We start from the raw sequence: 15922 nt of genomic DNA, 5'->3' as shown, positions 1-15922 counted from the left end.
TATAGTGAGCAGGAAAGAGGTTTGTAAAGTTTTTGTTTTGTTTTTTAAAGTTAATGCTGACTACTGGCCAGTTTGGAAGAAAGCTTCAAAACTTCTATCCATAATCTTTCCACAGGTTTACTATCTACATTTTGTTCTATTAACCTGAAAGCACATGCCCAGACTAGATGAATCAGTGCCACCTGCCTTAAGCATTCTCAGCATATCTTTTAGATTAGATTTAACTCTTCAGACAAGGCAGGTGTTCAGTTTCTTTCAAGTCTGACATTCTCCATCCATCTGGCCCTCCTTCATGCAGGCCTGCTCTTTTTCTCCCTTTTGCTGTCACTTTTGGCATTTAATCTTTTGAAAAGCGATAATGTGCAACATACATATTTTCAGCTGTGAACAAAATATTTTGCACACATAGGATGATATTTCATTATATATCCTATTTAGAGTCAACAAAAAGTGCCCTCTAAAACTGGTGGGGCTGCTATGAGGTCACAGGGGCGTGGCCAAGGTCTGGTTTTCTTCCCATCCTCCTGCATTGAAAGACTCTGTGGATGCTTAAACATTGCAGTGTACAAATACAACCTAAAGAAACTGAAAAGTGTCTTACTTTGGTTTAGAAGGTGTTTAAAAGACAATAAAATTTGGTTTAGAAGATAATAAAATTATTGATAAAACAAAATGAGCATTTATGTATGTATAAATACAATATATATGCTAGAGCAGCAATTCCCAACGTGGGTGGTAGCACCCCCCTGGGGGGCGTTACAGCCTTTCAGGGGGGGTTGGCATGACTACAAACTTTAGGGGGGTGTTTGGGTTCATTAGGGGGGCGTTGACATTTGGCGGTCTGATGTGACAGTTGAAGCATTTAAGTTTAATTTTATTTAATACACAAATCATTAATTTTCAAACTGTTTTGTCCTCAGTTAGAATGCATTTAATAGTCTCAATTCATGGAAATAACACTATAAATAGTGTGTGCTCTTTAGTAAAGAAATTCTTAATAGCGGCCAGTGTCATATCAAGGAATGGGGATATTAGCCACGCCCCTGGCCCGGTAGCATATTGGAAGCCAGTGCAAGCGAGCCAGAACAGGTGTTATATGCTCAGACCGCTTAGTTCTTGTTAGCAGTCTGGCCGCCGTATTTTGCACTAGCTGTAGCTTCTGAACCGTCTTCAGAGGTAGCCCTACGTAGAGCGCGTTGCAGTAGTCCAAACGTGAGGTTACCAGAGCATGAGCCACTGATGTAAGGTCCTCCTTACTCAGATAGGGACGTAGCTGGGCTACCAACCGAAGTTGGTAGAACGCATTCCGTGCCACCGAGGCTACATGGGCCTCAAGTGACAGGGAAGAGTCTAAAACGACTCCCAAACTACGAACCTGATCCTTTAGGGGGAGTGTAACCCCATCCAGGACAGGGTATGTATCCACCATCTGACCAGAGAAACCATCCACCAGCAGCATCTCAGTCTTATCAGGATTGAGTCTCAGTTTGTTAGTTCTCATCCAGTCCATTGTCGCGTCCAGACACCGGTTCAGTACCTCGACCGCCTCACCTGAAGAAGATGAAAAGGAGAAGTAGAGCTGCGTGTCATCAGCGTACTGATGACAATGCACTCCAAAACTCCGGATGACCGCACCCAACGGCTTCATATAGATATTAAAAAGCATGGGAGACAAGACCGAACCCTGCGGGACCCCATATTGGAGAACCCACGGGGTCGAGCAATGTTCCCCAAGTATTATCTTCTGGAGGCGGCCCGCCAAGTAGGAGCGGAACCACTGCTAAGCAGTGCCTCCAACACCCAACTCCGCAAGTCTCTCCAGAAGGATACCATGGTCGATGGTATCAAAAGCCGCTGAGAGATCAAGGAGAATCAACAGAGTTACACTCCCTCTGTCTCTCTCCCGACATAGGTCATCACACAGGGCGACCAAGGCCGTCTCAGTGCCAAAACCAGGTCTGAAACCCGACTGAAATGGATCTAGATAATCGGTTTCATCCAATAGCGCCTGGAGCTGGTCAGCAACCACTCGTTCCAAGACCTTGCCCAAGAATGGAACATTTGCTACTGGTCTATAGTTGTTAAGGTCCTCTGGGTCCAAGGAAGGTTTTTTCAGGAGTGGTCTCACCGCCGCTTCTTTCAGACAGCCAGGGACCACTCCCTCTCGTAAAGAGGCATTTATCACTTCCTTGGCCCAGCCAGCTGTTCCATTCTTGCTGGTTTTTATAAGCCAAGAGGGGCAAGGATCAAGTACCGAAGTGGTCGCACGTACCTGTCCAAGCACCTTGTCCACGTCCTCGAACTGAACCGACTGAAACTCATCCAACAAAACATGACTAGACTGTGCTCCAGACACCTCATTAGGACTGACTGTCATAAAATGGGAATCTAGGTCCCAACGAATGCATAAGATCTTATGCTGGAAGTGCTCAGCAAACTTGTTACAGCGGGCTACCGATGTATCTGCCATGTCCTGTGGGCCAGGATGGAGTAGCCCTCGGACAGCTCTAAAAAGCTCCGCTGGGCGGGAGAGAGATGACTTAATAATGGCGGCGAAATGTTGTTTCTTCGCCGCCCTCACCGCTCCTACATATCGTTTGGTACACATGGTAGAGGGAGGGTGTTTGAGAGGGAGGTGAGGCAGTAACTAAATAAACATGAAGGCCTGCCTAACATTAAAAAAAACCTTAAGTGATATACAGAAAAGCATAGCAAAACACAGCATGAAAACATGGTATAAAAACAGAAAAACACAAAATTATATTGCTGATTTCTTTTCTGCCCAATATTTTAGCCTGCCAAGAGCATTTTGAATTTTGTTTCTGTCTTCTACAGGGTCTCCTCTGCAGCTTAGTGTCATTTGCAAATTTGATAGGCATCCCCACACTCTCAGCCAAGTCAGGGAACTTGTCAAGGGACTTGTAGGTCCATGTAACAGCTGTACATATTGAGAACCATTCATGTTTTAAACACTTGAAGCTCTTCATGCATCTAGAGGAAAAGAAAGAGTAAAGCAAGTTTGTTTTTAAAGCCCAAATTAGAATCGCTTAGCACCCCAGTGAGATGGGCTCCAACACAATTTGCATTGGAGTAGTATAAAACCACCGAAGCTGAGTCATTAAAGTGGCTTTGTGGGGCTTAAACAACATTAGATGCTCTACAGGTTTCAAATTGCTTAAGCTCCTTAAAACCACTGTAAGTGAGAGAGGGTTTAAACAGATTATACTCACTGAAAATTTTGAAATATTCCAAACCGTTTGAGTCTGCCTGTGCCCCTTGTGGAAATCTGATGTTAACCTTTTGGTAAGGATGGCAAGAAAAAGGACAGCATATCAGATGGATATGGCTTTCCTGAGGCATTAAGTTCATAATTTCAAAAAGCTATGGATTTTCCTCTAACTTTATTTGCATATCACCTATTTGTTCATGAGGCACACAACTGAGGTGCCACCATGGAGAAGGCCTTATCCTGTGTAGCCATACAACAGGAAACACCCATGGATGGAATGAGAAGGGTGTCCTCTGCGAATCTTAAGGCTCAGTCAGTCTGGTTTAGGGAGGGGTTCTCCTTTAAGTAAATGGGTCTCAAGTAATTTAGGGCTGTATAAGTTAACAACACCTTGAACTGGGCTTGGTAGCATATAGGCAGCCAGTGCACATTTTGCAGATTTGGGATTATATGATTCTGATAAACTGCACTGCTCAAAACTGTGGCAGCTTCTGTACTGTCTTCAAGGGTAGCCCCACACTGAGTGCATTACAGTAATCTATTTTTTAATTTATTAACAAAATGTACACATCACTTGAGTGTAGAGATCTCTAAGCAGTTTACAAAAAACATTAAAATTATCAAAAAAAAGTTAAAAACAAATAATTGAAACGTATTTAAAATGATTAAAGCAGCTACTAACTAAAAAGATTAAAACAGATCAACATCTATGTGTCTGGAAAGGCTTGCCTAAACAGAAAAATTCTAACTGAGAGGTTTACCAGCACATGGATTGCTGTGATCAGTGTTAAGTCTGCCTAAATCAAACTAAAATGAATGGGACAAACACTAGAGTCCTAAACAAGTTTACTCACAAGTAAGTCCCATTTGTTTTGTTGTGTCTTACTTCCATGTATATACATTTAGAATTGGAGCCTACTGATGCATCCTTACTTGCAGGTGAATTCTATTGAAATTGAGGAGACTTTAAATAGATCAGATTAAGGGGGGGCGGAGCCAGTGGGCCTGCAAGATGGTGGCGTAGTCTGGGAGCTCCTTTGCCTTGTATTCTTTTATGCCTGTTGTCTGCATGAAAGACACTAAAACCTGACCAGTATTTCATGCACCCCCGATAGGGGATGATCGCTGGAGCAGCTGGAAACAAAAATCTGGATTTAATGCACTACTTTTGACCTGCGGGGAGAAGCATTAGCTCAAGGCCTATATCTGAGGAAACAAGAGTCACTAGTAAATATGGCACCGTCTTCCCCTAAGCCTGGAAATGATATGCAGCCTGAAGATATGGTTGGGATACAAGAAGCAGTCGCTGTAGCGACCAGAGTAGAAATACAAACCCAACTCCAAGCATTCAAAAATGACCTTATAGAAAGTTGGGCTACTATTTTGGATAAAAAGCTGGGAGATTTAACAACCAGAATAGAAAAATCGGAATCCAGTACAGTAGGGCCCCGCTTATACGGCGGGTTAGGGACCAGGCCCCCACTGTAAAGCAGAAATCGCCGTAAAGCAGAACCCATTGACTATAATGGTCACGTCATGCGAAAATGCTGCAAAATCGGCTTTAAAACGGGGAATTTCCCCTAATTGAAAGCCAACTCATCAGAGGAACGCCAGAAAACGGAACGCCGTAAAGCGGGGCCCTACTGTATAGCAAAGATGGGAGAAGAGATGGCAGAACAGGGAAAAGACATTAAAATGCTCAAAAAGGCTTATATATGTTGGAAGTGGGGCAAGAGCAACTCCTATTTTGTTCTTTTGTTTATGTTCCAGAAGGGAGATAGAGTTAGATGAATAGGCTTGATTACCTTTACCTGCGATGCTCTGACTGACTTCCTTCCGTTGTTAGACTGATACGTCTTAAAGGAAGCTTATCTGCCCCTCCTCCTTCCGCCCTTTCCTCTCTTTCCTTCTCCAACTGTCCCAGAGAGAGGAGACACCTTTGTCTCTGCTCTCTCCCTCCTGAGCCATGGCGACTCTCAAGCCTGGGTGTTGCGCCTCCAACTTAGTTAGTTAGTTAGAACTAGGTATGCCTTTCTATCTACTATGTATTTCTATAAATAAAGAAGCTTTTCTTATTTTACTAAGTCTTAAGTCTCAGTGATCTCAATGCAAGGTAAAAGCCTGCTTTCTTAGGTAAGCGCACACACTGGCACAAATGCATTTCAGACCGCTGTTGTTCTCTGCTTAACAAATATACAAATTTACACAACGACAATATAGAGACCAAGATTAAGCTGGAAGGCCTGGAAAACTGAAATAGAAGAGGGAATCTGAGATTTCGTGGGCTGGATGAAGATATAAAAAAGGCAATATCAAATCATTCTTTGTTAATTGGCTGAAGTCACTGCTATCTGAATTCCCACTCATGGAAGACGATCTTGGAAGGTCTCACAGAGCATTGGGACCACGTTGTAAAGAGGACTCCAGGGACATTATTGTTTGCTTTGAATCATAGAATCATAGAATAGTAGAGTTGAAAGGGGCCTATAAGGCCATCAAGTCCAACCCCCTGCTCAATGCAGGAATCCAAATCAAAGCAAATTTAGCAATGCAAATTTGCTAAATTCACACAAAAAAGAGCCTTTTAAAATAGCTAATGAGCTTGGAAGCTGTTAAAAAACTCTGCAATGATGGAGGCGCCTGAGACCATACCTTAAAGCTACAGGACACAGGCTTTAAATACTTTTGGGGATTCCCATTTCGCCTCATTGTCCCATACAAGGGAACAACACATTTGGCAACAACAATAAAAGAAGTAAAAAATATTTTGAAAATCCTGCATTTGGATCTCCCAGAGGAGAAAGGCGTTGGGGTGGATGGCGGTGAAACCAATAAGGAATACATCTTGGAAATATTGCAAATACAATAAAAAAACCCATAGGAATTACTGGCATATAAGTGGTTTGCTAGATGGGCACCCGCAACCATCTAAGGAGGCTCTGGAAGGAGAGCGGAGGAAGGGGTCCCTGGTGGCGAGGGCCAGCTGGGGAGAGAGAGAGCAGTGATGTCAGGCCACGCCCACACAGGGGGAGACCCCAGGGAGGCTCCCAGGCAACCCCTTTCCTCGCAGGAGCCTCTCTCCCACAGGCTGCTTGAAGCTATGTTCGCCAGCCTGAGGGAGAGCTGAGCAGTGGGGGAAAGGGGCTGCCGAATCAGCTGTGGGGCGCTGTGATGGCTCAGCTGTCAGCCCAGCTGATCAGTGGCTTGACGAAGGGGGGGAGAACGGCTGCCTAACATGGAGCAGCTGGAGCAGAGAGAGAGAGAGCAAAGGAAGGAAGCAGGCGGTTGCAGTGCAAGCCTGGCTGTTGTGGAGGAGGGGGAGATGAGGGGTGGTGAGGGCTCTCGGAGGGATGCCCCATTCCCCACAAAGCCACTGGAGCCCTTGGCCCCCTCCTTGGGAGAGCTGGGGATCATTTTTGCCGCCCCTTCGCTCCAGCCACTCATATGGCGAAGTCGTGGGCTAGAGCGCCCTGGAAGACCAGGGGTGGATCAGAGAAGCCAGCCAGAGTGGCGAAAAGGGGAGGACAGCCCAGCAGCAGCTGGCAGGGGGTGCTGCCAGGCAAGATGCTGAGCAAAAGGGGCAGCAGGTAATGGAGAAGAAAGGGATGCCAGGTGCCCAGGCGCCCCTTCCCCCTCTCCAGAGTGCATTCAGCATCCTTTGGCTAGGAGCCCCTGGCTCCAGGCCAGGATTTCATTTTTGCCTGCAGCCTTCTGCTCTCTCTGCTGATTGAGACTTGCCAGCCCTGTTTATCTCCAGAATGTTTAATATGCATAAAGGCAAAAACACATACATTCATTTTTGCGTTATATTGCAAATACAAGCACACAAAAATACAGGAATTAGTGGCATATAAGCACCACCACCACCCCGCTGCTCCAGAGTGGCCAGCGGCAAGGAACTCCATTACACCCACAGGAAATGCAAAGTTTTGCGCTGATATGGTCAAGCACCTGTGCGATATTGTGCTTTGTTGCAAAGGGAAGAACAGCATACCTCATATTTTGCAGACCAATGGGCTGATAGAGGGGAGTGTTATGGGCAGATCTGGGAAAAAGCGAGAAGTACGGGTCCTCCCGCTGCATGTGCAGGCGCAAAAACAGCAGTTCTTTTAATTGGGAAAAAGCGAACAAACAGGCAAAGTGAGGACTGTCAAGTGACGAACCGGATATGGAGAACGGGGATTATCCCGCTCCGTTTGGATGAGCCCTGAGAGAGGTGTGGTCAGAATTATATCCAGTCATTCATTCTTTTCTAGAGTACATGGTTCATTTTCGCAGTTAGATACCATATTTTTATCCAAATCTATATGGCTTCAAGTTAGAGATGCACACATTGGTGAAATAAAAGTCACAGATCATGCTCCTGTAAGTTTAATATTGAAACAACAAATTTCTGCCAAAAGGAGTTATAATTGGAGGCTTAATCCAAATTTAATTGCTTCTAAGCACAGTAGGGAGAAAATAAGAGAGTGTCTTACTAACTACTTTACTGATAACACAAATGAGGAAATATCAGAGGAAATTAGATGGGAGGCAATGAAATCAATGGTAAGAGGAATATGCATTAATGAATGGTCTCACAAAAAAGTAAAAAAAACAGTACTTAGAAGAAATAGAAAAAGAATTGACAAGTCTAACACAGGTATATAAAAGAACAGGATTTGCCAAAATAAGGAGAAAAATGGAACAATAAAGAACAGAATTGGCAGATATAGATGAATTTGATGGAAAGGGCTCTAAATTATTAGCAAATAGAATTAAAAAAGGAGAAATAATTTAATCCGGACTATACACACAGGGAATGTTACTTCTCCCTTAGTAAATGACAGTTTGGAAATAGAAGAGGTTCTTGCTAATTTTTATGAACAATTATATAAACATGAGCAAAAAGACCTCACACTCATTCAGAATTATCAGGATAACTCAAATATCTCCAAGCTGTCTAGAGTAGAAGAAATATTGGGAAACTATATCACAGCTGATGAAATTTTAGAAGCAATTAAATCACTAAAACTAAGCAAAGCTCCAGGACCCGATAGGTTCACAGGAATTTTTTTATAAGGCATATAAAGAATTATTAGTACCCCATTTATTGCCATTATTTAACTCTATTCTAACGGGCTCGTTTGCCTCCTACCTGGAAGACCTCACCTATTGTCTTATTAAAACCAGGCAAAAATCCTACATCTCCAGATTCATATCAGCCAATGTCACTGCTAAACACAGACTATAAATTTTTTACAACAATTTTGGCCAACAGGTTAAAATTAGTAATTACAAAGTACTCCACCTGGATCAATACGGATTCATTCCAGGCAGGTTCATAGCAGATCCAATAAGGAGGCTGTTTAGTATAATTAAATTCAGTCAACTAAACCACTCTCCTCTAGCCATTCTTTCCCTGGATATTTATAAAGCTTTTGACAAAGTTAACTGGCAATTTTTAATACAAGCATTAGAAAAATATAATTTTGGCCCTAAATTTATATCAGTATTAAGATCAATATATGCCCAATCTACAGCCCAAATTTTATTTAATGGTACAACAATGAGGAATTTGACATTAAATGCTGGAACTAAGCAGGGTTGCCCACTATCACTCCTCCTATTTACTTTAGTCATGGAATCTTTAGCAAACAGATTGAAAACTAAAGCAGCCATACAAGGAGTGAACGTGCACCAAACAGAACATTTGCTTAACCTATATGCTGATGACGTACTATTAATGCTATCAGCTCCAGAAAAAGCATTACCACAGCTGAAAGAGGAACTTAGACAATTTGGAGCAGTCTCAGGCCTTACTGTTCATGATTTCATAAAATTATGCCTTAATATCCCCCCTAACATACAATTAAATATTTCACATTCTCTGGGAATTCCAGTAGTTAGTTCCAAATTCAGGTACCCGGGAGCCCATATTTCTAAAAATCAGTATAAATTATTCCATTTTAACTACACACCAGTATGGAAAAAACAGTAGCAGACCTTAAAAACTGATCTAAACTGAATATGGGCCTTTCTAGTAGAATTGCACTAATAAAAATGATGGTACTCCCTAGATTTACCTATCTCTTTTATGTGTTGCTAATTACAGTAATTGGCCACACATAAAAACATGGCAAAACAAATTAGAAAGCATCTATATATAATTCAAAATGACCCAGATTGGCAAAAAATATTAGATATAGGGGGGTTAAAGAGGGAGGATGGGGAGTACCCAATTTACATTTATATTATGAAGCCTTCCAAATTAGGCATATCATTTCGTTTATGGATGTTAGAATCGAAAAACACTGGGTACAAATTGAGGCACATCTGCTTGATCAAAACAACAGCAAAGGCATCCCATACATTAAAAAAGAAACCAAAACAGCTAGTAAAAATCATAGATCTACAATGTCATTGGCTTTTGAAGTCTGGAAACACAGAAAATAAATCTTTTTACCTGGATTATCCCCATTGACTCCAATAAGCAAAGATCCTGACTTCTACAGACCAGATAGGCCAGTAAATGATTCTGTGTTCATACAGCTGAACATGTTCAGACTAAAAGATTGTTACAATGGCCCTAGCCCGCTTCCTACAGACACATGCAGAAATAAACAACAGGAAAAAGGAGTCCCCTGGTTACTTTGGTACGAATTGAGCTCATTTATATGCAAGCCCCATATAAAAACACAAGGAACTCAGGAATTAACAACAGGAGAAAGATTGATAATGAATATGGAAAGCAATGATAGAGGCTTAGGGCTCATCCAGACGACTGCAAAATGTGTGACACACGCGCTATGTGTGTTTATTATTTTTCAGTCGTCCAAATGACGTCGCATGCTGTTACGCATTTTCGCGGATTAAATCCGCTCCTTCCAATACCGGCAAAAATGCGATTTGCTTTTTTAAACCAGTAATCATCCACTGCAACATTAGGGGCTCGGATGCAAAACCGCAGTTTATAGAGTTGTAGGCGGTCCATAGGCGGACCTTGGGCGTGTCCCAGTACCCCTTCCGTCTTTACCATCCAATCATGGATTTTCACTTGTGCACATGTGCGCGAATGTGCTTGGAAAAGCCCGGAAAACTGAACCAATCAGAGCCACAGGATGTTACGTTGTACTTCTCAGGTGCAGAAATGTGCATTTCCGCATTTGCACACAAGGAGATACTGCAGTTTACGCAGCCATGTTGTAGGTAGGGAAGAAGTGGTGGTTGCCAGCCTAATTCATCTTTCCACTTCTGCGCAAGCTAGCGAGGGGTGGCAGGTTGCAGTGGACCGCCGGCCAGCTGGTCGTCAGCCGCAGCTGATCGCCGGCCGCCTCACAGCTGATCGGTTGGCTACACTGCCCAGGCAGCAAGCCGCAGTAGCCACAAGAAAGCCTCCTTTGCTTCATGCTGGCTCCAGGGCAAAGGAGATCGGCACAGATCTGGCCCTGAACACCATGCTCTACTGGGCTTTTAAGATCTTTTAGGCTTTTTTCCCCCTTTTCTCTCTCCTGCCCCTTCTTCCCTTTCAAATTATTTTGCCCCTCTTTTGCTACTGCCTTTTTGTTAATTTCACATTGCAGTGGAAAGATAATGATCCGATCCCTTTATGTGCGTTCTGCAGAGCTGCTGCTGCTTGTTAATTTCGGAGTGAGCGGAAACATTGTATCCAAGGATAATGATCCCATCCCTTTACGTGCATTCTGCAGAGGGGCTGCTGCTGCTGCTGCTACTACTGCTTGTCAATTTCACATTGAAGTGTAAACAGTTGCAAAGTATAACGATCCCATCCCCTCATGCAAGAACTAATGTTCTCTTTCGTTGCTGGATGTTTAACTCTTATGGCAGCTTGAATTCATGAAAGGGAAATATAGTTATGTACAATGCAATAGGAACCCAAATAGTAGCTGGGTATAAGCTCTTATTTCATGCAGGTTTTTTTTTTTAAATGTATCTCCAGAAACTCCAGAAACAGAAAATGCATAAAGGTAGAAAAGCATACAGTTGGTTTTGCAAAATATCGCAAATATGAGCTAACAGAAATAGTCCAGAGCTTGGAAAAGTTACTTTTTTGAACTACAGCTCCCATCAGCCCCAGCAGCATGGCCACTGGATTGGGCTGATGGGAGTTGTAGTTCAAAAAAGTAACTTTTCCAAGCTCTGAGAAATACAAAACTACAAATGCTCCAGAGTGGCGAGCGGCAAAGAACTCCATTACAGCCACAGGAAATTCAAACTTTCGCGCTCGCATTTTGTGCTTCGTTGCAAAGGGGGAGAGGAGCACATGTCATTTTTTGTGGGCCAATTGGCTGATAGGGGGTGGTCTTACAGGAGGAGCTGGGAAAAAGCGAAAAGAATATAGGGATCTTCCTGCTGCGTGTGTGGGCACAAAAAAACCATGGTTGTTTTATCGGGAAAGAGCGAATAACAGGCAAAGTGAGGACTGTCAGATGACAAAACGAATATGGAAAACGTGGAATATCCCGCTCCGTTTGGATGAGCCCTCAGTCTCCAAAATTTACTCCTTTTTGCTATGTAAAGATATGGGAGGCAACTTAGCCCTAAAAAAATTCTGGGAGGACGATTTGAAAATACAAATAGATGAAGAACACTGGGATACCATATGGGACGAGTTTCCATATTCAACAGCGTCCATTTCCGTAAGGGAAATAGCATTTAAAATTATACATAGATGGTACATGACCCCAATCAAAATAGCACAAATTTCAGGATCTTCATCTAGATTGTGTTGGAGAGGTTGCAATGCTCTCGGCTGTTACAGCTGTATGTGGTGGGAATGTGAGAATGTTCAGAAATTGTAGAGGGGCGGTACAAACAGAAATAAGCAAAATAACTAGACAAACAATACAACTCACACCGGAACTTGCTTTATTAAATCTTTTTATTAACCAAAACTCAGATTTACAGTATAAAAAGTTAATAGGATTCATGCTGATAGCTGCTCTTCATTTGATTGCTTGGTGCTGGGAAAACCTAGATGGGCTATCAATGGACCGATGGTATAGAAAATTATGGGAATTTGCTTTGCTGGAGAAACTGACACACACTTGAAACTAGCAGTAGGCACTAAGAAGAAAGATACTTTCATGGACCAATGGATGCCCTTTATTGAATTTACAACCAAGGAGGAAAATCTTTGCCAAGTACCCAAACCCTTTACCAGACTGTGGTTGGCTTGGTGAACTCTTATGTTTGACTTAAACACTGTAACAGCTCCCTCATAGAACAAAACGGGTCATCAGAGAGGATGGAGTTATGTTATACATATGTTATAGTTCCTTTTCTGTATTATTTGAAAATAGAAAATGAAACTAAAAAAATAGATCAGATTAAATATGGTATAACAGTTGTACTTGTTTTTTAAAAAATATTTTTTTATTGTCAAATAATAAACAGTAACAACTGCAGTTAAACACAGGAGAAAAGGGGTTACAGGTTCTATGTATCATACATATCCCAGAAGAAGCAGGTGCAGACAATAAAGGTAGTGATTGAAAATATCGTGTGAGTCTTTATTTAAATTAGTGTCTCAGCTTCATTGGTTTTAATGGGACTTAGGAATTCATTACTCCCACTTTACTACACTTAAAGAAATCATGATTAAGGTTCAGAAGTAGCCATACAATTAAGTACTTACTTAGCGGCATGAAAGGGAAAGAAAGCACAATGCTTTTAAAGAAAGAAGTATTCTTGTGTTTGTAATTTGCAGTAGTCATTTTTAAGATAAGAGATAAAAAGGTTGATCCCTTTTGGTCAGGAGTGGGGTAACTTTTTTAGTCCGTGGGCCACATGCCCTTGTGGGAAACCTTCTGGGGCTGTGTGCTTGTAGTGGGTGGGGCCAGAGATAAAAGTGGGTGGGGCAATAGATATGACTCCCACCTTGGTAGGTTACAGTCCAGCCATGAAAACCTCTCACGGATACTTCCATCCAGGCAAGCAAGAGGCATAATCGCACGCACGGATGCCTTCCAGGCAGGCAAAAGCTCTCAGGGAAGGCACAGAGCAGGGCCAGTGAGCGGGGCGGCTTGGGTCAGGGATGTGGCCAAGTCGTCCCAAGGGCCAGACCGAGAGGCCTGGGGATTGGCTGGGCCTGGGGTCCATGTATATGGTGTGCATTCACACCAGTCATATTTCTACTCTACAAGATGGGTGACTTTGCATTTTTCTCTTGACAGGTGGAAACTTTCCTGAAAACTTCTCAATACTGTTTACAATAAAACCAAAAAAAGGGACCCAGTCCTTTCTTTTATCTGTCTACAATGAACAAGGCATCCAGCAAGTCGGCATTGAGGTTGGCCGGTCACCTGTCTTCTTGTTTGAGGATCAAAATGGGAAGCCCGTGCCAGAAGATTATCCCCTTTTCAGAACGGTTAATATTGCTGATGGAAAGTAAGTGAAATATGGCATCTAATGAGGTGAACAAAGCTAATGGCTGCAGCCAGATGATGCAGATCACGTTTTTCTCTCTCTTCAAATTGTATTCCAGAGGAGCCTGGAAGCTTATCAGGAATTCCTCAATGGCAAGATCAGTAACAGCCAAGAAGAATCCTTGAAAGCCCATTTTCCTAGCACCACTGATCTTCCCATACAATGCACAGCTCTAATGGAGTGTCTGAGGTGTTCCGACACTGAACACAGACGCTCACTGAATGTAGGGTGGCTGATAATGAAGTTCTGCAGGCCTCATCAGTGCTATCCCTGACCTGAGGGCACCCTAGCGAGCCTGTGAGTGATATCCAACTCAAGAGTTCCACTAGCGTAAGCACTTTTTGGCTGCCCAACAGAAAATCTGCTCCCTCTCTTCTTCCTGCATGCCCCATGCACACCCCCAAAATCTGTGGTGGGGTTTCCTCCAACACTCTGGAGCATATATCGTGGGGGCACAGGGGGTACACAGGGAGAGTAGAGGGAGGGGAAGTTCTGTTGCACTAGCGGAGCTGTTTAGTTGGATACCGCCAAATGTGGGCAGCATGCTGGACTAGCATCTGGGAGACTCTGGTTCAAATCACCATTCCGCCATGAAGCTCACTGAATGACTTTGGATAAGTCACTGGCCTGGTTCACATGCAGGACTTTTTTTGTGAAGGAACTCACCAGTGCAGAGTACTAACACCTTTTTTTTGGTTGCCCATGGCAACCGTTGGGTGTTGGCACTTGCAGGACTTTTATCATGGTATGAGTGCCAGCACTTCATTTTTTTTTACAAAAAAGCACTATTCATATGTAACCCTAAGCCTGGTTAACATTAACCAATTAACCAAAGATTATCCCCTCTTCAGAATGACTAATATTGCTGATGGAAAGTAAGCGAAAAAATACAATGAAGATTGATATGGCTTCTCAACCCCCCACCCCCACCCCCGTTTATGTTCCAGAGAAGCTTGGAAGCTTACCAGGAACTCCACAATAGCAAGAGGAGTCATGACCAAAAAGTTTCCTGGAAAGCCAGCTTTCCTACCACTGCTGCCAAAAAGCCATCCGAGGAGGAGGGAAAGAACTGGGGAAAGGGTATGGAACTGAGGAGAAGCTCCCTCATTCCAGATCAGACCACTTTCCATCCAGCCCAGTACTATCTCTTCTACTGGAAGCAGCTCTTCAGGGTGTTTCACTGTCACACCACTTGCTACCTGAACCTTTTTAAACTGGAGTCATCAGGGATCGAAACCTCTGCATTGCAAAGCATATTTTTTACCACTGAGTTATGACTTCCCACCAGGGTTTGCCTAGCATCTTTTCCACCTTTCCTGGTTGCTTCCAGATATACTTTGCTTTGTATGATCCAAGGATTTAGGACAGGAGAAGCCAACATGGTGCGCTCCAGTTGTTGCTCGACTGCAACTCCCATCATTCCTGACCATTCACCACACTGGCTGTGGCTGATGGGAGTTGTAGTCCAACAACAGCTGAGGGCACCCTGCCTTAGGCCCACAAATTAAAACAATCATCATGATGTGTAGGAAGCAATAACTGTGACAGCTATTCCCCTGACATGGTATAGAAGGTTCTTAAAGCTATGCAACTAGCCACAGCATCTCCTCCATTGCCAAATAAATTTATGGATAGGTGCTTCTAGTTAATACAAAATTCTCTTGCCAAATCCGTACATTACGAGTGGCAAGGTAGCTGCCAGAAGCACTTTCCTGTAGTCTCACGTCAGCATCACCAGTGTAATGTATGAAACTCTGATAATGTGGGGTGGTTTTGCTTTAATCGCATTGTTGCATCACGTGCCAGTTTCCATAGCCCCAATAACTGGGTGGCAGGATATGTGGTGAGGTTGCACACCACAGATATGTGTATGCTTACATATATATTGTGTAAAAAAGAGCTGGAATAGACATGTCCTTGCATGGACAGTTAGGGCTTTTCCAAACACACTGGCTCCCTGAGCAGGCCCATCGAGCAGTCAGTGATGCTCATGAGCCCTATGCAGGCATTCAAAATATGCAAGGACAATCACATGGGGCAAGAGAGCAGGACTGCACATGTAATACACATTGGTGCTCCCCCTCTCACCTGTGTGCATTGGTAGGCTGCCCCATTTTAGACACGCTTCTAAATGTGCAAACAGCATTAGGTAAGGGCCAGCCCAGGCTCCAACAGTGGGAGTAGAGCAAGTAAGTGCAGCCCCACAATTATTTTCACATGACTTAAATGCCCAAATAAGGTTTCTGTTTAATAGCAATCATATCT

At 43.3% G+C, this 15922-nt stretch overlaps 1 protein-coding gene across 1 annotated transcript in view; it reads left to right on the top strand.

Annotated features, from left to right (window-relative positions):
• Window positions 1-15922, top strand: part of COL11A1 (collagen type XI alpha 1 chain) — a 352651-nt gene that overhangs the window by 57891 nt on the left and 278838 nt on the right. The window contains exon 3 of the mRNA XM_061633852.1: window positions 13405-13618. Within this exon, the coding sequence (XP_061489836.1) occupies window positions 13405-13618 (214 nt within the window). The remainder of the gene's footprint in view (window positions 1-13404; window positions 13619-15922) is intronic.

Source organism: Rhineura floridana, chromosome 6 (genome assembly GCF_030035675.1).
Source record: "Rhineura floridana isolate rRhiFlo1 chromosome 6, rRhiFlo1.hap2, whole genome shotgun sequence".
Classification (NCBI taxonomy): Eukaryota; Metazoa; Chordata; class Lepidosauria; order Squamata; family Rhineuridae; genus Rhineura; species Rhineura floridana.
The sequence above is the reverse complement of the archived record's forward strand: the minus strand, read 5'-3'. Positions and strand labels throughout refer to the sequence as shown.